At 42.5% G+C, this 22,929-nt stretch overlaps 1 protein-coding gene across 3 annotated transcripts in view; it reads right to left on the reverse strand.

Moving 5' to 3' along the window:
- The window catches only part of LOC115473911 (serpin B6-like), a 109,054-nt gene that overhangs the window by 60,955 nt on the left and 25,170 nt on the right, over positions 1–22,929 (reverse strand). For all 3 annotated transcript variants that reach the window (XM_030209130.1, XM_030209112.1, XM_030209121.1), the window contains exon 2: positions 4,762–4,936. In XM_030209130.1, coding sequence (XP_030064990.1) covers positions 4,762–4,926 — 165 coding nt within the window. In that variant the 5' untranslated portion in view covers positions 4,927–4,936. The remainder of the gene's footprint in view (positions 1–4,761; positions 4,937–22,929) is intronic.

Here is a 22,929-nt window from a genome sequence, read left to right on the forward strand (position 1 = left end):
GATTAGTGCAGCTCACAGCTGCATATCCAGCTGCGTGCTGTCTGCGCAGTGCGCCCTTCCCTAAATGGCCGGCCTAAAGCCCCACGGGCGATGGCCGTTACATTCAAATTTGGCCTGGCCTGGTAGTCAAAATGGCCACCGTATGCAAAATGGGCCGCTAAAATTTAAATGGCTGGGCTCCTGTACACCCGGCAAATAAATCAGTAAGACCGGTGGTCCTTATATCAAAATGGCCGCCGTTTTCAAATTAGCCGCATTAGTTCACGTGGCCGCTCTAGTCAAAATGGCCGCTAAGTGCACATGGCCTTCTAGGACTAACACCTTTGTACCAACCCTTCCCCCCATGGACCTGGTCCTAACGGCAGCTGGGAGTAGCATACTGTAACCGATATGTTTGTCCGACGCCCCGAAGTACTGTGTCCTGCTAGGCTGGCACCAACGATATGATATCAATTGGTCCGGCCTATGCAGTGTGTCAAAGACACATGTATTTGGAATGTCATTTCTAGTGAATTTTTAGCGCCATAAAAATGGCCACCTTTTTCAAATTTTACTGCTCGTCGAAATGGGTGGTGTATTGAAAGTGGCCACCGTTTTTACAATTGGTACTCCTGCAAATGGCCGCCTTATCAAAATTCACCGCTGCCATACGTGCCTCTGTAGGTTAATGGCCGACTGTATTACTACGCGTGGCGAAGTGCATGTTCCGCCAATTTTGGACTCCCCCTAAGTGGCCCGCAAGAGAAGACCCTGACTAGCGAGGATCGCAATGTGGACGTTTCTGCAAAAACCCATATCTCAAATATCACATGGCAGGCCAATCATGCAGACATGGCATCGGTAAGTAACGATTAGGATGAACCGTAGTCGACTGAGTAGAAAACATGGCATGGCGCTGCGTGACATGGGCGGCTTATACAACATGGGCAACTTATACCGCACTAAATTTTACCAAACTAGATAACACGGCGTGGCCAACCACAATGGGGCTTGTATAGCTCTGCATGGCATCGGCAGCTTATACAGCATGGGCGACTTATACCGCACTCATTTTTGCCGCATTAAATTGAAAATCCGGCATGGCTGGCCATAATGGGGCTTAAGGTCCGTCGCCATAAAGGCATGGACGGCTTATACCGCATTAATTTTTCAGCGTGGCTGGCCACAACGGGGTTCGGTTTTTTTTTACCATGACCGCTACGTTGCCATGGCATTCGCCGCGGGGTCCGGAATCCATATGTGCGCTGCGTCGCCATCACTGCATGTTCATTCAACGAGACCCACGCTGTAGGTAGTGGGTAGGTACCATGCCGCACCGGCGAGGAGCCGCGTGGCCAGGCAAAAAGACCTCATTATAGGTTGCGGTTAACTACACTAGCACGCATCTCATGACCTGGCAAGCGAAACTCGCTGTATGTCGCTGCTAGGGCAATAGCCCACAAACTGGTAAAATTGTAAGTCACCAGCACCGCATGGCCGGCTAGGATGCAGTTAACAACCCTGGCGTCGTAATCATTATAAGGGGATTATAAAGCACCACGTAGCCGGCCCAGGAGACCTCGCTAAATTGCGTTTGGGAATCTTTTCAGACAGACCAATAATGCGGAGATTGTTCCTATGGAAATGATTTTCTAAGTCTTCCAACTTTGCTTCTTGGTCCAGCAGTTGTTGCTCTAGGCATCCATTGCTGGATGTACGCCACCACATCATCTTCTACCACAGTCTAGTTTCCAGTTTTCCCGTGCATGTTGCAAGCCCATCCAGAGTGGCCTGGAATGCATCTATTTTCTGGGACAAGGCACCTAGTTTTGGCTCCAGTGCCTTGTGTACTGCCAGAGTTAACTGTAGCAACCGTGTATCTTTGAACACCACTGAGGCGGAAAGTCTGCCATCTTTGCTTCTCCACCTTCTCCTGTTGAGCCAGTTTCTGTGCCATAACAGTGGGTGATTTCTCTAGAAATTTGTCCATGCAGTGTTCCAACTTCTTGTCACAGGTCTGTCACACTGAAAATGTGAATATGATTAAAATTGTCGTGGATTGGGCAGCGAGGGTCCCAGAGCTGCAGCAGTTTACAACCGCCTCGCTCATCACATCATGTGATCTCTGGCAGTTTATTTTTAAAGAGACCCAGGTTTTAGCAGCTGGAAGCTTTTTGTATTTTTCTTTCCTGAGAGTCTCCTTTAAATACCTGGTGAATTATCAAGGGGTATCATATGCTTATAAGCCTTCACTTCATGTTTTTGAGTGTGAAGTAGTTCTAGAAGGTAAATCTTTTAGTGTGCAAGGATGTCATCGTTTTTCTGTTTCTTTTGTTTATGACTTATTCTGGGACCTCCAAATTGTGGACTTTAAAGTGCAGGCTGCAACTTTTCTTTTTCGTATGTTTTTGTATTTTGCTTTTTCTTTGCCTATAGCAAATGAATTATTTGATGCTCAGGATTATTCTTAGTGTTATATTAAAATTTTTCATGAACAAATGAATAAAAGTGCCATAAAAAGGGGAAACTGTGGGACATGATCTGCCTGAATACTTTGAAGAGTGAAACAGCAGCTAACTAGGGTCAAGCTAGAAATGTGTTTGGACTCAGGCTTTCCAGCACAATATAGATTCAGAGCTGGGAAGGGAAGAAGGGGCAGTTCAGGGCTAAATGTTTTTATAATACACGTGCAAGTCACAAGGGAACAGATTTGGTTAGTGGTTTAGTTTCACATTATATCACCGAGGAAAAATCCTTTACATACTTAAGAGATCTGGAGGGGCATTTTTGATATGACGTCTAAATCTGAATTTGGACGTTTTACACAAAACATCCAAATTCCGAACATGAAATAAGGTAATTTTCAACAACAACAAAAAAAGTCTCTTTTGCTTTTGAAAATACTGTTTTGAAAAACGTTTTGCGATTTGGATGTTTTGTTTTTCGGTCCATCTTCAAACAAAAAAACCCCCAAAACATTGAAATGCAAAACACACAAAAATCAAGCCATTAGGAAACAGACCATAAGAAAAGTTTCAGTCACAGGAAAGCATTCATAGAGGACAACAAAGTTCAAACTGCTGTAGAATCAGTCAGTCAGTTCTATTATATCTGAAAACTTATTTTGTAGGAAGACTAATATTTCAAAATATCAAAACATTCAGAAAAATGAGAGAGACTAGTGCTTGTTCTGACTGTGGTGCTAGCCACACAGGAGTAAAATTTTATTTACATGTCCTCAGTGTGGTAAAAGATTCACAGGCAAGACATCCCTCATAGTTCACCAGAGAATCCACGCAGGTGTAAAACCATTTACATGTTCCGAGTTTGGTACAAGCTTCAGAAACAAGGCATTGTTTGCAGGGCACCAGAGAATCCACACAGGAGTGAAACCATACATATGTGCAGAATGTGGTACAAACTTCGGCTGGAAGGGAAATCTCACAATGCATCAGAGAATACACACAGGAGTGAAACCATTTACATGTCCTGAGTGCGGTAAACATTTTGGTTGGAAAGAAAGCCTCACACGACATCAGAGAATCCACAAAGGGATGAAACCCTTTACATGCACTGAGGAGGTAAAAGCTTCAGTTGCATTGGGACAGGTAATTAGGGAATGTATATTCTTGAAATGAAGTATGGAAAAATAGCACTCTGGTATTTATATATATGTAATGAAACCTCCTTTTTATCTATAGATCTGAATTCAAAGCCCAAATCTACTGATAAAAAATAGAAAGATTGGCATCACTTAGAATCACGGAAAAATGACATCCCAGGAAAGCAATAGAGCACCCTAGGGGGCACTGCAGTGGACTTCGTAAAATGCTCCCAGGTACACATCTCACCACTGCTCCCTTACCTTGTCTGCTAAGCCCCCCAAAACCACCACCCCTACTGTACACCACTACCATAGCCCTTACAGGTGTAGGTGGCACCTATATGTAGGGACAGTGGGTTTGTGGTGAGTTTTGGAGGGCTCACAGTTTCCTCCACAAGTGTAATAGGTAGGGGGAGGTAGGAGCCTGGGTCCACCTGTCTGCAGTGCACTGCACCCACCCACCCTAGATTACTCCAGGGACCTGTATGCTATTCTGATGGACCTGAGTATAACATCTGAGGGTGGCACAGAGGCTGGCAAGTAATGTTTTCATCACATTTTTTTTTTTTGGGGGGGGGGGGGGGGTCATTCCTTATTCCCTCCAGTGGTCATCTGGTTATTTAGGGCACCTTTTTGTGCCTTATTCGTTATAAAAACAGATCTAGACAAAACGTCTTAAGTTTTAGTCCTGGACGGTTTTGTTTTGTTTCATTATGGCTGAAAAATGTCTAAGTTTTAGGAATGCCCAAGTTCCACCCTGAACACACCCCTGGCACTCCCCCTTGAGGTTTGGATGCACTTCTGGCGGACTTCAGAGAAAAACGTCTAAAAATAGGTTTCGAAAATGCTGGTTTGGACGTTTTTGTGAGAAAAATGTCCAAATGCGGACATGCCACTTTCTGGAGGTTTGGTCCTTTGAGAATGAGCCCACTGGTCTTCTATACCTTTTGTCATCCTTTGTCTTTTTTTGAAGGTAAAATAGAGTTTCTTTCCATTACAAAATCACTTTTAAAAACAGCATGGAACCTCAACAACAGAGTTTTGTGCCGATGGCTTCAGGGATGCCAGATGCCTCATTGGCTGAATTTTAGGACTCTGGTATCTGTTTAGGCATGCAAGAATTTTAGTCATTTTTGGCACATTTCCCAATCATAACAATATAGTTTAATCATCCATACCTGTGTCATCTGGGCTGCAGTGTTACCTCTGGCACCTAGATACACCATGGCCAGAGCAGAGGACAGACTCATGGGTGAAAAGAACACATTGTGATCACCCTGTTTACCCACAGTTTTAAAAAGATCAAGGGCAAAGGCTGTATTTGCTTCAGAAAGCGCATCCATCTTTATAAACCTGAAACAGAAATACAGATATATGTAATACAAGTTTGTTTAGAAATTTGTTACAATTCACCACATAATGAATACTTTTGAAAAGCATTAGAATTCAGTCTTCACCCTCATCCATGCCCTTAGTCTCTCTTATGAAAAGAAAAAACAGTGAGAAGGATGATATTGAGAGGGTTTATTTATTAGGATTTATTTACCGCCTTTTTGAAGGAATTCACTCAAGGCGGTATACAGTAAGAATAAATCAAACATAAGCAATCAACAATTAAAGCAGTAAAAATATTCAAAAACAATACAAACTGCGGCATGGTATACTATTTACAATATCAGCATAATACATAATAGAACATTATAATTGATAGTGAAAGGTAAAAACATATAGATAGGTAAGAAAGTAGGAAGAGTTAAAAAGTAAGGTGATTGATTTAAAGAAAGTTGCACATGAGGTCATAGAAATGGTTAAATATTATCTCAGCTAGGGTAGGAATGGTAGTGTAAGGACATCTAGTAGCGCTATAGAAATGATTAGTAGTAAGTAAGAAATGTCTTCAGCTAGGACTAGACCCAACAACCTTTTGGCCTAGAGGCAGCAGTTTCCACCCATCAGCCAATAGAAGCAAATAGTGGCTCCTACCGACCCTAAATCATTTATTGATTATTATATTTGATATACATTTTCTCTTGTGGTCAAACCAAAATGGTTGGAGAAGAGACGGCTGAGGGGAGACATGGTAGAGGTATATAAAATAATGAGTGGAGTGGAACAGGTGGATGTGAAGCATCTGTTCACGCTTTCCAAAAATACTAGGACTAGGGGGCATGCGATGAAACTACAATGTAGTAAATTTAAAACAAATCGGAGAAAATATTTCTGCACCCAACGCGTAATTAAACTCCGGAATTCGTTGCCGGAGAACGTGGTTAAGGCGGTTAGCTTGGCAGAGTTTAAAAAGGGGTTAGACAGTTTCCTAAAGGACAAGTCCATAAACCGCTACTATATGGACTTGGGAAAAATCCACAATTCCAGGAATAACATGTATAGAATGCTTTGATGTGGCCTCATAGCATCTTTTTTTGACCAATCTCTGCAATGGAAGAAAAGAAAAGAAATAGCTGATGATTCAACGCTGATGACAGCTTAGTTGTTGTTGTTTCAGTAATGTTTGTGATTGAATTGGAGAGTGTTTGTGTTGACTGTTTGGTCTTCAGCACCTGAGCTTGCTATCAGTTATGGATTTCCTCGTATCTTTGTTTTTTTTTTTTTAATTGTTTTAATTTCATTGTAAACCATAAGTAATGCCACAGTGGGAAAAGACCAAGGGTCCATCGAGCCCAGCATCCTGTCCACGACAGCGGCCAATCCAGGCCAAGGGCACCTGGCAAGCTTCCCAAATGTACAAACATTCTATTTTTAAGGGACTCAAAACAGTACCTAAGCCTCACTGTGTGGCTCAAACTCACCAAGGGCCATGTGATACTGCAAGAAAAGAATTGCCTTAGGTGGTATCAACAAGCTTCCAGAGAAGGTGTGGGGGAAAATTAAACCTGGGGGAGTGTTGGCAACAAGATGGTGAAGACTGACTGGAGGGGTTACAGAAGGCTGAGGGAGAAGAACTGGAAAGAGGGAGAGTACTGGAGGTGGATGCGAGGGGCTAGGATAGCCTAGGAGTCAAGGATAGGGTGCATGGGGGCAAAATGGGCCTAGAGAGAAGCAATGTGGCACAACAGACTATTTTAATTACACACAAGCTGCTCTAAAGGCACATGTACAGTTGAACCAACTACATCATAGAAGGGGGAGGAGAAAGGCCAACGTTGTCATTGGAGACTCCCCCTGTCCTCCATCCAGCTTTCTGGCTGCTATATCTGACAATGGGCCCAGTGCTCAAATTGAATGGGGTTCCCCCCCCTTTTTGCCAACATGGCCTCCATATAAAAAAGCGAAGAAGATCATTGGGCTATGCTATTTGTCCCCAGCTGTATTTATCTCTCACAACTTGAAGGAAGGAGGGGTATCATCACAAACTCTGATGCCACTTTTATGATATGAAGGCTTATTTCCACTGATCTATATCACTTTATAGGTGCTCTTCTGAACTGCTGCCAAAATGGCATATCAAAAAACTAAAAATGGAGACTAAAGTAATGTGATCAAATTATCACACCAAATCTTGTAACATGAAGGAGCAAATTTAGACTCTCATGAAGAATTAATACAAAACAATCTAACAATGCCATATATCACTTTAGCTGGACACCCATCTGTATGTGTAGTACTGTATGAGGAGATAAAAATTCATTTTTAGTCATGATTAATGAAGGGATCAAATCATTGTAACAACTTTAGATACTATTGCTCCTTGAAAAACTCAAATAGTTTGTTCCTCCAAATCAGCTCCATGGTTTTGCGAGTCTGAGGGAGAGGAGGCAGGCTTGCAGGTGGCTGGCGAGTAGTTGGCAAAAAAAAAAGGAGGATATAGCCATTAACGGTAAATGGAGAGCTGCCTTAAAAGTCTTATAAATTTCATATTTCAGAAGCTAAAAACAAACTTACTATGCTAATATTATTGGTTTTGATCAAGTAGATGCTAAGAGGTTATTTCGGCAGATAGAGAATTTGGTAGCTTCTCCAGCAGATTCTGTTTCAACTACCAATTTTCAACCATCTGCCCAGATTTGGGCTGATTATTTTTGTAATAAGATTTCAGTAATTTGGGAAGATCTTTAGAACAGTCAGTTTCAAGTACCTGAAATACATCATGTAGCCAGTGTTAATGATTCTTATTTAGGCATTCCTGCCAATCAAGTGTGGAATATTTTCAAGCCTATTACTGTTGAGGATGTTAATACTCTATTGCCTAAACTTACAAATTGTTATTGCATGCTTGATGAATGTCCTTCTTATTTGCTCACCCTCCATCTAGTATCATTTTATGGCTGGTGTCTTTTTTTTGAACAATATTTTGACTCTTAGTAAATTTTCCTTTATTTTTGGACCACATAATATTAACACCTATTCCAAAATCTAAGGACTTGGACTTGTCCTCTACCTCTAGTTTTAAGCCCATTGTTAGTATCCCTTTGCTTACCAAATTGATGGAGACTTTGGTTTGTAAACAATTATTGCAGTTTATTGAATCGTATTCTTGCTTTCATTCATTACAATTTGGTTTTCGAGTTCAACACAGCACTGAATCCTTATTACTTGCCTTGACCACAGTAGTTTGTAACCGTTTATGTAGGGGAAAACAACTGTTCATGTTACAGTTTGATATTTCCGCTGCATTTGTCTCAATAGACCATGAATTATTATGAACTAAGCTAAGTGAACTTGGTCTGGCAGGTCCAGTTCTGAATTGGTTTGGTAAAGTTTTGGGTAAATCGATCTTATAAGGTTTAGAAATGTGGGGTTCTTTCTAAGGACTGGCATTCAGATTGTGGGGTACCTCAGGGCTCCTCCTTGTCCTATATAATAATTCTCACCTCCAATGTTCTGACTTGCTGCCTGGGACCGTGGCTCATTCCGAGTTGGTCTGCTAGGCTCCGTAGATCTGACTGACATCACCGTTGCCATTATGATAACTTCAGAACCCGGGGGGAAAAACATGCCTCACAGCTGATCCATGTCCAGAGGAGGGTCGCTGGACATGGGTGGCTGCAGGGGGGGCAGGGGAGAGAGGAGGGTCGCTGGACATGGGTGGCTGCAAGGGAGCCGAGGAAAACCTTGTAGCTCCCGTTTCATTTGTGTCAGAAACAGGCCTTTTTTTTTTACTAGTCTCCTATGTTATATAATCTTTTTATGAGTTCTCTTGGCTCCATTTCCTTTACTGATGATAATATGCTTATTTTCATACACTGACAATATTTTGATGTTGGAAGCAACTTGTTCTTCTTTGGAAGATACTTTTGTTTGAATCTCAGATTGTGTCGATAGAATTCTGTATTGGGATCTGAAGAATATGCTTACATTGAATCCTGCTAAAACTAAGGTTCTTTGGTTTATCACCTCTTTACTATCTATTCCTGATTCAATAACTTTGGCAGGAGGTAAGTGCTTAAAGGTACAAAGTCGAGGGTTCTACTACTACTACTTAACATTTCTAGAGCGCTACTAGGGTTACGCAGCGCTGTACAAATTAACAATTAAGGACGGTCCCTGCTCGGAAGAGCTTACAATCTAAAGGACGAAATGTCAAGTTGGGGTAGATAAGTTTTCCTGAGAAGAGGTGTAGTGATTAGGTGCCGAAGGCGACATTGAAGAGGTGGGCTTTGGGCTTTGAGCATTGATTTGAAGATGGGTAGGGAGGGGGCACGGCGTATGGGCTCAGGGAGTTTGTTCCAGGCATGGGGTGAGGCGAGACAGAAGGGGCGGAGCCTGGATTTGGAGGTGGTGGAGAAGGGTACTGAAAGGAGGGATTTGTCTTGAGAGCGGAGGTTACGGGTAGGGACGTAAGGGGGGAGATGAGGGTAGAGAGGTACGGAGGGGCCGCAGATCGAGTGCATTTGTAGGTGAGTAAGAGAAGCTTGAACTGTATGCGGTATCTGATTGGGAGCCAGTGAAGTGACTTGAGGAGAGGGGTGATATGAGTATATCGGTTAAGGCGGAAGATAAGACGTGCGGCAGAGTTCTGGATGGACTGAAGGGGGGATAGATGGCTACGTGGGAGGCCGGTCAGGAGTAGGTTGCAGTAGTCAAGGCGAGAGGTAATGAGAGAGTGGATGAGAGTTCGGGTGGTGTGCTCGGAGAGGAAGGGGCGAATTTTGCTAATGTTATAGAGGAAGAAGCGACAGGTCTTGGCTATCTGCTGGATGTGCGCAGAAAAGGAGAGGGAGGAGTCGAAGATGACACCGAGGTTGCGGGCAGATGAGACGGGGATGATGAGGGTGTTATCAACTGAGATAGAGAGTGAAGGGAGAGGGGAAGTGGGTTTGGGTGGGAAAACAATAAGTTCAGTCTTAGACATATTCAGTTTCAGGTGGCAGTTGGACATCAAGGCAGCAATGTCGGATAAGCAGGCCGAGACTTTGGCCTGGGTATCCGCAGTGATTTCTGGTTCTAGGAGTTATACTTGATTCACTGACTTATGAATCTCAGATTAAAAGTTTATGGAGACTTACTTTTCATCGTCTGAAATAATTACATTTACTTAAATTGTACTTTCTTGAGTCACATTTTGCTATATTGCTACAGATGCTGGTGATACCTCATCTTGATTACTGTAATTCTTTGTATATTGGAATGAATGACAAATTTTTGTATAAACTACAGTTAGTTCCAAATACGGCAGTTCATTTGATTTTCCGTTTGAAAAAAAAATTTGATAGAGTTTCTAGACTTCATTGGCTTCCTGTTAAAGCACATATTGCTTTTAAATCTGTTTGTATAATATTTCAGGTCTTGTATGGTAATACCTCTGAATTGCTTATTCAAATGCTTCCCGGTTTATATTTTTCTTCATTAAGACTGTGTGAATCTTTTTTGTTGAATCTTCCTGCATTCAATGGCATTTGACAAAAATGTCATTTTGAAGTTTTATTTTCTTGTCAAGCACTTACAATTTGGAATGCTCTTCCTATGCAAATTCGTTTGGAAATGAATTATATGCGCTTACAAAAAGACTTTAAAATATTTTTTTGATACATTTTATAGTTAGTATTTTATCATTAATTGTAATTTTGTAATTCATCATTTTTTTTTAGTTACTTCTTTTTGTTAACTGCCTTAAACATCTTGCTGGGTCTAGTGTGGTCTACAAATTGCTGATTAGATTTTGAACAGTTACTACAGACAGGAACATTGTGTGTCTGTGAAAGTGTAACAATAGAAGAAAGAGTGAAGAGTGAAAAACAGCTTAAAACCATATAAAGCTGCTCAATACTGGAAAAAAAATTACATCAAGACCCCAAAACATTGATCATTTTATCATATGCACATACCCAAACATACATACACAACCCCACATCCTGCATATAATACGTAAATTGCTTTGGTTGTACCACAGAAAGGCAGCATATCAAAAACATGATCTTTATCCTTTACTCTTGTCAGAGTCCTGCCACAACTGTCCCACACACACCTGTTCTACAAATCTATACTGGAAAGCATTCCTAAATTCATGTCTCTACATCCTTTCCTTACTTACATAACTCCTTCAACATACCCTATGTTGGAAAATGTAAATATGAGAGATATCTGTCTGTACGCTCTGTAAGTGGGTAACTATATAACTGGGCCCTTCTATTTTAAGTGTTCCGAGGCCATATGGTAGGTCTATTCTATAACAGAACCTAAGCACCTAGGTTCCATTATAGAATACTAGCATAACCTGGTATCAGCATGCCTAATGCTTAGGTGCTGCACTTACACAATACTGTAGGAATGCACTCTCTTACAGTATTCTGTAAGTAACACGTAAGAGTGAGAGCTCCACTCATGTGTATCATGCAAGACAGATGTGTGTAATACTGGCAAATGCGTGCATTAGCAGGCATCTAAGTGTTTATATGCTTGCACATAGGTGTTAAAGGCAAGTACTAAACCACCCCTCCAAAAAAAAAAAAAAAAAACCTAAGAAATTTTGAATACTTTAGATGAGTTTAAAAACCAAAGGAACCAGATCAGTATTTTCAGATAACGGAACCAATTGCTTTCTATGGGAAATTGTTAGAAGATATTAGAATGTTGACTACCAGAAGAAAGTAGGGGGGGGGGGGGCGGGTGCAGACACGATGGCAGCATGAGCTGGTTGGCATTCTCCAGCAATCTTACTTGCTCTTTTTTTTTTTTTTTGCCTTTCACCAAAATGCTCCATAGTAAGAGGAAGGTCAAGACCGCATCCTTGGCAGCCGGGAACTCATCCTCTGTCCAGCAGTCAATTTGTCAGGTATGCCACCAGGATCCCTGCAAATTCAAACAGGCGAGAGCAGCCTGCTGAGGATTCAGGTGGAGGAGAGCTTGCTTCCCATGGGCTGGATGTCACTATCACCCCCGGTGTTCAACCATCCATCACGCCTGCTTGACCCTGCGATGCTGGAGAAAATCCCTACTGCAAACCTCGTGGTGATGGAAGCTCCAATTGGGGGTCTGGCTGCTGAGAAGTGTAGCAGTGAGATTATCAGCACTGGAGCTTCAGCGCTGAGGAAGTGAGGAAGGCTCACATGGTGGTTTCTCTGGAAAAAGTGGATTTGACTCTTGCTAAGTTGGCATTGGATGTCTCCACCCTTATGAGTAAAGTTGATTCTCTATCTAAAGGTTTGGAAACTACAAATTTGGAATTTACGTCGCAGATTCAAAGAGTTAAAGATTATGTGAAATCCTTACAAGAAGTAATGTAATCAGCTCTGCTCACGCTCAGTTAACAGTGTTTGGCTGGAAGTCTGATGGTATTAGTCGTGGCCAACTCCCAGCTTTTACACCACTGAGCGTCAGAAAGCTGCACAGGTCACTAACCCCGCCCTTTACTTCCTAGAATTAAAGGGGGAAAGAAACTAAAAATTGGATTACTCCTGAATCTGAGGAAAACCAGACTAGCTTGAAAGATGGAATAATTTTTATATTTATTGAATAACACCCACAGTTTCAGTGCATGAAAATAGTCAACAGTTTTTGTAATAATTAAACTAGAATTTCTATTATCAGTTTCCTTAGTTGAATCAATACATTTACACAACCTTAACCTTTTAACTTTTCCTTTCTTTACAGGTTTCTCAACTTTACCATTGCAGACAAGAACAAATCAGATAAGTACTAGAACATTCACCCTACCCCTTTTTAGACAAGAAAATGTATATGTTTAAGAAAAACCCCTATAATCAGCGACCCACCCCTTTTTAGAATTTGATTCTTTGTTATTCTTTTCTTTACAGGTGTCAAGGATCTTCACTCCCGGGAGACTTATGGTAAGTAATAACTTTTGTCTATTTCTGTTATCTGTATTCTTTAACTCTCTTTGTTATTCAATTGTACTTAGCTGTCGCCAAATTTGTACACAGGATCTTTCTTGCGGTGGGGCCCAAACTTCGGATGTCCACTCTTCCCTCCGTGACGTCTTTGTGCTACACCTCTCTCTTAATAAATAAAATGGGAGCAAAACCCTACCTTCTTATTTTAAATGGTTTAGAACATTCTATTTCTGGGAATTTATAATATTAAACTGGGCACACTAGCTAAAATTAAACAAAAATTAATTTAAACACCCCTCTATGTCAATTCTAGGCTTTCTTTTATATAGGCCCTAGGCTAAACAGAGTGTCTGATCACTTGCAGCAGAGCAGTGCAGCTCAACATTCCACTGCCAGCCTTACTTCCCAACATTCCGCTCCTTCATCTTCCCTGCACTCATACAGCCTTTGAAGATTCTTTCCTTTAACCTCACCTAAAATCCCAAAACCCAACTTTGAAAAATATTTAACTCAACCACTTAACCTCCCCCCTCACCTTATCTAACCTAAGTTTCACTCTCAATCACCTTTTATTCCCCCAGAACATTCAAACTCAAAATCAACTTAATGGAACACTCTTCACTCTAAATTTTAATCACACATACATACTTACTAACTACCCTTAATAATTCTATTACCCTAAAATTATTTATTCTCCTCTTTTCACCCAAAATCACTTTTCCACACTCACAACACCACAGCGCTTCCTCACTCTCTGAAGGTCAAAACCACTCTGACCAACTGTCCACCAAGCCGTTTCCTAGGAAACGGACCCTTCAGCTTGGGGTTCCAAACCCTAGCAGCCAATCCTAAGTCCTGCTCAACATTCCGCAGCTGCCTGCTGACAAACGGAATGCTGAGCAGCACAACTAAATCTCCATTTTAAATAAGAAATCCCCATAGAAATCTATGGGAAATTCCTAAATTATTTAAAAACCACAATAAATTTATGTTAAATCACCCCAAATTTACTATGCCCACTAAACTTCCCATTCCCTACTAAACTGTATTTTTAGAATTTAAATATCCCACAATTTAACGTCCGCCCGCCATTATTCCACCTAAACCCCTTCCAAAAATCCCAAACTCAGTAAAAACCATTCCAAAAATTCAATAAGTACTTCCTTAACCTGCCCCATCAAATTTATCAATTTAACCCTTTCCTAACCCTGTTAAACCCACACTCGCCCAAAACCCCTATTTAAAAATTAAAAATTGAAAAACTAAATCACCACAAAAATCCTAAAAAATTCCCAGAACCCAAATCTGAAAACTAAATTTAAATAACTTGAAACCCCGAATTTTTAAAAATAAAAAACGCTATTTATGCAAATTTAAAATCACCCGATTAACATTTTTGGTCAAGTGACCCCTTACCTGATCCGGGATTTTCTCCTGACGTTTCCCCTTCCCTCCGTTCCGGTCCACGACTACCCGACGCGAAAACGGAGCCAAAACAAAAAAAGCTCCGAAGCCGGCCCAAAATTTAGGCCCCGGCTTCGGCCTACTCGCGAGGACGCGCGCTGCCTCATGCACACTCGCGATGACTCCTCCTTCTTCTCCTCACAGTGCAGAGGGCCCGCCGGAACAAGCCCGGAAATGCTGCCGCTGCCTCCCGCAGCTCACCTCCCCCGACATCCACATGCCTCCCGCAGCGCCATAACAACTCTTCACCCCCGGGGACATGCTCAATCGTCCCCGGGAGTCGCAATTCGTGGCGCTGCCTGGCCCTCCACCCCCGGGAACGTACCCAACCGTTCCCGGGAATAAAAAAAACACGGCGCTGCTTCTCCGGACTGCGATCGGGCCCACACCTGCCCAGAAGACACCCCGTCCCTCCGGGCCGCCCGAACAGCCCCAGAACGACCCCCTCCCCCACAAGGTGGGACCGGACTTCCCCACAAGACTCCCCAGGTAAAAAAACTTTTCTTCTTTATTTTAACCCCCTGTTACAGTAACATTAGCTATTATTAAAGAAAACATTGACTAGGACAATTCAGCAGTTAGAAAACTAATCAGAGGCTTAATTTGTGTCTCTTGAATTTCCCAAGGTTGCTGGGAATTGCACCCATAGATGCCATTACGAGATAATTAATTAAGTCTTGAAATTTTCTTCTCGATCTATTCACCAATAAATAGCATTTATTAAGTTTCTTCTAAAGTTTTGGAATGAGATGTCTGGCACTATGGGCCAAGGGATTGAAATTTTGAATCAAGAATTAGATCTGAAGCTTTAAATGTCTCAGAAATACTGGAAATATCTCTAACGGAAGATTCAGAAAGGCAACTTTATTTGTTTCCTTTGTATTTGAACAGGACTTGAATGTTGTAATGAGGTTATTCTTTAAGAATTTGCAAACTCTTTTCTGCTTTAGAAAGGTTTGTATTTATCCCAATGTAATTAAGTCAACACAGGAGCATAGAAAATTATTTTTGGCTTTGAGGCAGGATATATTATTTATTTATTTGTTTATTGCATTTGTATCCTTCCCCTGTATGGCAGGTTCAGTGTGGCTTACATATTGCTAAAAAGGCGGTTACAAAATTTAGATTTGTAGAAGTCTAGTACATAATACAGAAGTACATTAAACACTAAGGTTCATATATTAGCATATTGTGAGAAATGGAAATTATTGTTTTCCATTTCTGAACTTTTTGTGATGTATGTTGGTGTGGGATTAGGCAGATCCAGGGGGAAAAGACTTCTTGAAAAGATGTGTTTTCAGCTTTTTCTGAATTGTAGGTAGTTTTCTGTGAGTTTCAGGTCTTTGGGTAGTGAGTTCCAAAGTTGTGTGCCTATAAACGAGAGGCTGGCGGCATGTGAAGATTTGTATTTTATACCTTTGCAATTGGGGTAGTGAAGGGTTAGGCAGGTTCTTGCTGTTCTAGTCACATTTCTTATTAGTAGATCGATAAGTTCTGTCTTGTAATTTGGTGCAAGTCCGTAGATGATTCTATGGACTATTGTGCATATTTTGAAAGTTATATTAGCTCTGGAGGCTTCCTTTCTATTGGCATATCTGTGTAAATGTTTAGTTAAATATCTTGGATTGAAATATTTATTTATTAGGATTTATTTACACCCCCCCCCCCCCCCCCCCCCCCCCGTTTTGAAGGAATTCACTCAAGGCTATGTACAGTAAGAATAGATCAAACATGAGCAATAGGCAATTACAGCAGTAAAAATTCAAAAACAATACATAGTGCAGTTTTCTATGGTATACAACTTACAATGTCAACACAATATTTAATAGAACATTATAACTGATAGTGAAGGGTAAAGCAAAGATGTAAAATATAGATAGGTAAGAAAGTAGGAAGAGTTAGAAAGTTGCACATGAGGTCAGAAATGTGCTCTCTTTTCTCCAGAACATTTGAGGACTTTCATAGACTTAAAGATCAAAACCTGAGAATGCTGTTTAAATGGTTGACAATATAAAGTAAGGTGCATGGGGGTATACATGTTAAGTCTTCATGTTATTGCATATTTTCCTTTATTGGTATAAGTTTCTACTTTTCCTTATCCACCCCTTTTTGTATGTGGTCTAGGGTGACTGGAAAATTTTCCTTTCTGTACTTATTACGTTTGCTTAAAAAATAAATTAAGAGTTAAAAAAAAAGAATGTTAACCACCACACCAAAATGTCCCCAATTAACTCTTGCAGAACTCTGGAACAGGGGAAGTAACTGAAACAGCAGGAGAAGGATGGCCCCAAAAAGCACCTTTATTACCATTTCCCACATATTTCTAAAGTATGCACACATATGTAATCAGAACCCCATTCATCTTGCTCCCCACACACCTTTGGGTCTTTGCGATCTTTGGAATCAACTGGGGGTGGGTGGGAACAAAAGCTTTTGGGCTCCTTTTACAAAGCGGTGTCAAAGGGGCCCTGCGATGGTGTTGGTGCGCGACTTTGCTGCATGCTAAGGCAGCCTTTTACCGCCACCGGTAAAAAAAACTCTCTTCTGTGAAGGGGAAGGAAATGGTTGTGTACTAAGACAAGGTATCAGCATGAGGCCATTTCCTGGAGGAGCCCTTACTGCCTCCACTACCCAAGCAGCAAAGGACTCAAATACAAAACAACTGACGCATCCAGCTTTTCCTATTTAAGCGCACAATTATGGAACGCACTGCCAAAGTAGTAAAAACTATGCTCGACCACTCAAATTTCCGAAAGGCCCTAAAAACAAATCTGTTCAGAAAGGCATACCCCACTGAACCAACATAAACCTGGATATCTGCAACATAATGAAACCAAAGACCGTAATGGAGATATCCAAACTCTTCCTCTTCCCCCTAAACTCCACCAAAGTATTCATCATACCTGAACCTTATTCTACCAGAATTTCACCTTGTATTTGTTCATATCGGAATTGGCAAACGCCGTTACGGTACTATGTAAGCCACACTGAGCCTGCTAATAAGTGGGAAAATGTGGGATACAAATGTAACAAATAAAATAAATAAAAGTGCAGTGGACTGTAAACCAGGGGATCCAGGCTTGATTCCCACTTCAGCTATTTTTTCCCCCTTTAAATTGTGAACCCGCCAAAAACAGACATATAGCTTGGTGCTGTCTGTTCACCACTGGGCATGCCTCCAATGCTAGAAAATACAAGACTGTTTTCCAGTGCATGGTGGGAGCCGGAACTACTGCCAAGTTCCTCCAGGAGCCTGGCGGAACAGCCGAATCACCACGCAGGAAGCCAGCGGTAGGCCCACTGTGCATTTGTAAAAGGGGCCCTTCAGTTAAATTATTTGAATTTTTGTGTATTTAAAAAAAAATAATAATTTAGGGACTCTTACTAAGCTAGAGCAAAATCTGGGCTTACTGTGTGTTAATGCGGAACTTTCCTGTGCACTGATCCCATGGTGACTAGATGGCAGCAGCTTTTGGTGCTGCAAGACCAGTTAAAAATAAACAGATAGATAAATGCCTACCATAGACTTTACTATCCAACCTGAATGTAAAAGGATGTCCTGCTTATAATATCTATTAAAAAAAATGTCCATCTCACAGTCACTTTCAATCAAAAAATACATTTGGGTTTCCTGTTTGACTTGCAGGCTTGCAGTCGATCACAGACAGGGGTCTCTCTCAGCCAATCACAGCGCATTTAGCTGTCTGTGAGTAGCTGAGAGAGACCCCTGTCTGTGAGAGAGACCTGAAGGGGCATAATCAAAATGGAGGGACATCCAAGTAAATGGAGCTGTGGCCAAGTGGTTAGAGCACCGGTCTTGTAATCCAGAGGTGGCCAGTTCAAATCCCACTGGTACTACTGAAAAAGCCATCCCTAATGAGCACTTCAATTGTTTTTCCACTTTTTTTGAAGCCGGCCATCTGTAAACCCAGCGATCTCAACATTTGACCTAAATGTTGAGATTTAGCCGGCCCAAACCGTATTATTGCACATGCTCCCACCCAGCAAGCTAGGCCAAAAGCAGACAATTTTCCTGCCAGGCTGTTTCCTGCTTCTCCTCACTTGTGGCTGGTCGCCATTTTGCAAGCTCCCGGCCATGGACCCTCTGAAAGCTCTCCACTGGCCACTGACCACCAATGTCGGCTGGAATCAGGCCCAAATTGGCCCAGAAGATGCCCGGACCTCCAGGCCACCCTTGGAATGCTTCCAGACCCCATAAACAGATCCCAAATGAATCGGAGCAGCCCCAGGACCAGCTGCAGCCCAACGGAGTACCAAGGAGCCCCCCCCCCCCCCGCCCTAGAAACCTTCCCAAGGTAGGGAAAAAACTTTTATTTTATTTTTTAACTATATATCTTTTACACATACATGTTCACACAGGCTTTTGCTGCTATTTAGTGACAGTTTTTGGACTTGTGATTTATTATATTTACACCCTAGCTGAATGCATTTGTGGTTACAAACTTCTGAGGTGGAAGAATTTGGAATGGTAGTCCCTGGGTGAAATTGGAGCGAATGACCCGCCAGAGAAGCAATTCAGCCAAATTAGAAGTGATGTAGATGACATCCATCAGGTTCCCTCTGGTCTGAGACTACTGGGAAGCTAGGGTCAACTGGACTTTCCTCAAACGGAGCCATGCCATGGGCATCACATTAACTGTCAAGGCCATGTGACTTAATAGCTTCTACAGCTGCTGAGGCTTGACATTCTGGCCGCTGCAGATCTGAGCGATGATGGCAATTAGAGCATCTGCTTGTACATGCAGGAAGTAGGTCCAAGCTTGTACTGTCTCAAGGCTCCAATGAATTCTAATAGCTGTACAGGTTGTAGGTGGGACTGTGTAGTATTTTTTTTTCCAACTACCCAAAGTGGACAGAACACAAAGGTCCCACAGAGTAGGCATAGAGGGGAATTTTCGAAAGAAATGTCAAAGTTGGGATTTGGACGTCTTTGTAAAACGTCCAATCCAGAGGTGGGGAAAAGCGCATTTTCGAAAAAAAGATGGACATCAATCTTTCGTTTCGAAAATACCAAGGATGTCCTTGGATTTTCAGCGATTTTCGAAATCAAAGACATCCAAGTCTAAAACATCCAAATGCAAGCCATTTAGACGTAGGAGGAGCCAGTATTTGTAGTACACTGGTCCTCCTGACATGCCAGAACACCAACCGGGCACCCTAGGGGGCACTGCAGTGGACTTCTAAAATGCTCCCAGGTACACAGCTCCTTTACCTTGTGTGCTGAGCCCTCCAAACCCCTCCTCCAAACCCACTACCCCCAACTGTACACCACTACCATAGCCCTTATGGGTGAAGGGGGACACCTAGATGTAGGTACAGAGGGTTTCTGGTGAGTTTTGGAGGGCTCGCCCTTTCCTCCACAATTGTAACAGGTAGAGGGGGTATGGAAGTGCACTGCTCCAGGGACCTGAATGCACTGTCATAGGCCTGGAGTATGACATCTGAGGTTGGCAAGTAATATTTTTAATGATGTTTTTTTGAGGGTGGGGGGGGGGGGGGGGTAGTGACCACTGGGGGAGTAAGGGGAGGTCATCTCCGATTCCCTCCAGTAATCATCTGATCATTCTGGGCACCTTTTTGTGCCTTATTCGTAATAAAAACAAGTCCAGGTGAAAATGTCCAAGTTTTAGTCATGGACATCTCTGCTTTTTTCCATTATGGCTCAAAGACGTCCAAATCTTAGGAATGCCCAAGTCTCGCCTTCACCACGCCTCCAATACACCCCCTTGAGATCTGGATGTCCTTGCGACGGACTTCCGCTAGAGATGTCCAAAATTGGGTTTCGATTATACCGATTTGGACATCTCTGAGAGATGGACGTCCAAGTGCCGATTTATGTCACTTTTTGGATGTCCATCCCTTTTGAAAATGAGCCTTGGTCTAAAAATGAGGAGTGGGAACTGGATCGGGCTCTTCAAAAACAGACTCAAGACTCCAAAACTGAAATTGTGTTTATTCAGGTGACTTGACACGATATCATGTTTGCCTCAGGAGTCTTAATAAATATTCATGACAATCAAATAATCCTTGGTGATACGTCTGTTAAAATAAACATAAGCTGGTCTTTAAAAAGACCGTTTGTAAATCGAAGGTAAATAGCACCTGAATAAACACCTACAATTTCAGTTTTGGAGTCCTGAGTCTGTTTTTGAAGAGTCTGATCCAGTTCTCACTCCTCATTTTTAGACTTTGGGTAGTTGCCATGAACCCTAGTAGCTTCAGCACCCGAACAGTTCTCTACATGGACTAAAGAGCACCCTCCTTCGTCAATCATCCAAGTAGGGAAATAATGCACTCCCAGTCTTTTTTTAGTGATGCTGCAACTACCACTACACATTTGGTGAAGACCCCAGGGAGCTGACGCAAGGCCAAAGGGGCAGAATGAGGTACTGGAAGTGCCATTTCCCCATGCAAAATCAAATACTTCCTGTGACTAGGAAGTATCTGAACATGGGTATAGGCATCTAAGTCAGAGAGTATAACAAATCATCTTCCTGACTCATGTGGAGAAGGGTGCCTAGAGAAACTATCCTGAACTTTTCTTTGACCGGATACTTGTTTAGGCACCTGAGGTCCAGGATGGGACAAGATCCTTTCATTTTCTTAGGTACAAGAGAGTACCTGGAATAGAATTCCTTCCCTTCATGCTCTGGTAGAATGGGCTTGACTGAATTGGTCTGTAGAAGGGCAAAGAGTTCCTCTGCAAGTACTTCCTTGAGCAGAGAGCCAAGGTAAGATGCCCTCATGGGCAATTTGGAGGATGTTTTCGCCAATGGAGTGAATAACCATGGTGGACAATTTAGAGATCCTAGCGGTTGAAGGTTAGAAGGGGCCACCTTTTTTGGGGAGTATCAAAGTATTAAAATGTGCCCCTTGCTAGATACTTCCTGCACACCTTCTGCTGCATGGCCAGCTAGCGAACCTTTGTAGCCTGCTCCAGAGAGAGTGTGTCCATAAAATCTTGCACACTTTGCGCCATGGACCTCAAGTACAGACTTGTCTAGAGCTGGTAGGTATGGATACAAGAAATGGGTATCTAGGCCTGAAACACCTTTCTCCCAAAAGAAATCAGTGTCCAAGCCTCTCTGCCCAGGGGAGCTGAGGCTTGAGTCCTGGAACTCCTGATCCTCTTGAGAGCAGATTCGACCACTATAGAATAGTGGGACAACTGTGCTTTCTTGAATCCAGGAGTCTTTTCGATGCGATATATCAAATCCACCGTCTTAGGAATAACTTGCACAGAATGGGGTCTCCCAATTCTTATCTGTTCCTCTCAGAGGACAGTGTGGAGGGGTATGGTAGTGACCACCTCCCTAGGATAAGAGTCATAGTCCAGAACTGTAAACAACTCTGCCCTAGGTTCTTCTTTGATTTCTAACTTAAAGGATAAACAGCCCCCATCCTCTTGAAAAACTGGTGAAGGAGCAAACTTCAGGTGGAGGCTTCCTTCTCTCCTGTGGAGGGGAAGGGTCTGAGGGTATACCATAAGACCTCTCTTCTGAGAAGTAGTCTGGTTCTCCACAACTGGTCTGTCTCTGACTCAAGGAACTCTTCATGAGAGAAATTGAGTCCTTGAGTGCCTCTTGTCTATTGGAGGAACATCCAAGCCAGTCAGGGCGCTGAGGTACAGATCCACCACCTAATCTCAGGGAAGCTTCCTTACCTGACAATGAGCGGGCTACCGCATTGGATGACCGAGACTCCAATGCCTGCCAAGGCAACGGCTTTAGCAGCTGCTGCACAGGCACAACCTAGCCTCCAAGAAAAGCTGAATTGTGCTGTGGCTGGCACAAGCGTCCTTAATGCAAATGCACTGTGCTGTGGCAAAGGTGTCCGAGTCAAATCAGAAACCCACATCCATCTGCATAGCAGCTGCAGCATGAGCACCTCTTCAAGAAAGGAGGAACACTCCTCTTGATGCCGACGCTTCCCGGATATCAGTGGTGCCAATGCCCCAGTGCTTCCAGTACCGATGCTTGCTCTTCGTGGTACTAATGAAGAGGACACTGAATTGTCACAACACTCAGTATCTCCTTTGATGCAGACCGCACCCGAGGCCCTAATACATCACCCGACATTAGACAGGAGAGATGTCCTCGATGCTGGTGCACTCCCTGTGTTGAAATGATCCACCATTGGGGCTCATAAGGAAATCAACAGAGTGGATTTGGTGCCAAAAGGTTTTCACACTGATCTCCCTTGCTCTCTGGCTCCTCTTTTGCTTGCGCGAGCAGAGGACACAGATATGAGCGTCATGGTTTGGCACTAAGCATTGGAGCACCAGTTATGGGGATCAGCCACGAAGATGACCTGATTACACTGGGAACAGAACTTAAAGCCACTGGGAACCTTCTGGTCATAGACGGGAAAACAGTTAATGTCAAATCAAATGGCTCAACAGTGAGGAAGAAAAGAAGTCTACTCACCCCCCCCCCCCCCCAAAAAAAAAAAAAAATGGTCAATGAAACCTGGATGGAGCAGAGATTTAAGAAAGAAAAAACAAAACTTTAAAAAAATGACAAAAATGACTAGACACTAAGGAGGGAAAGAGAAAAAAAAAAAAAAAAAAAAAAAGAAAAATAGGCAAAAATCCTTGTGGTGAAGGCACCA

This window comes from Microcaecilia unicolor, chromosome 1 (assembly GCF_901765095.1).
Source record: "Microcaecilia unicolor chromosome 1, aMicUni1.1, whole genome shotgun sequence".
Classification (NCBI taxonomy): domain Eukaryota; kingdom Metazoa; phylum Chordata; class Amphibia; order Gymnophiona; family Siphonopidae; genus Microcaecilia; species Microcaecilia unicolor.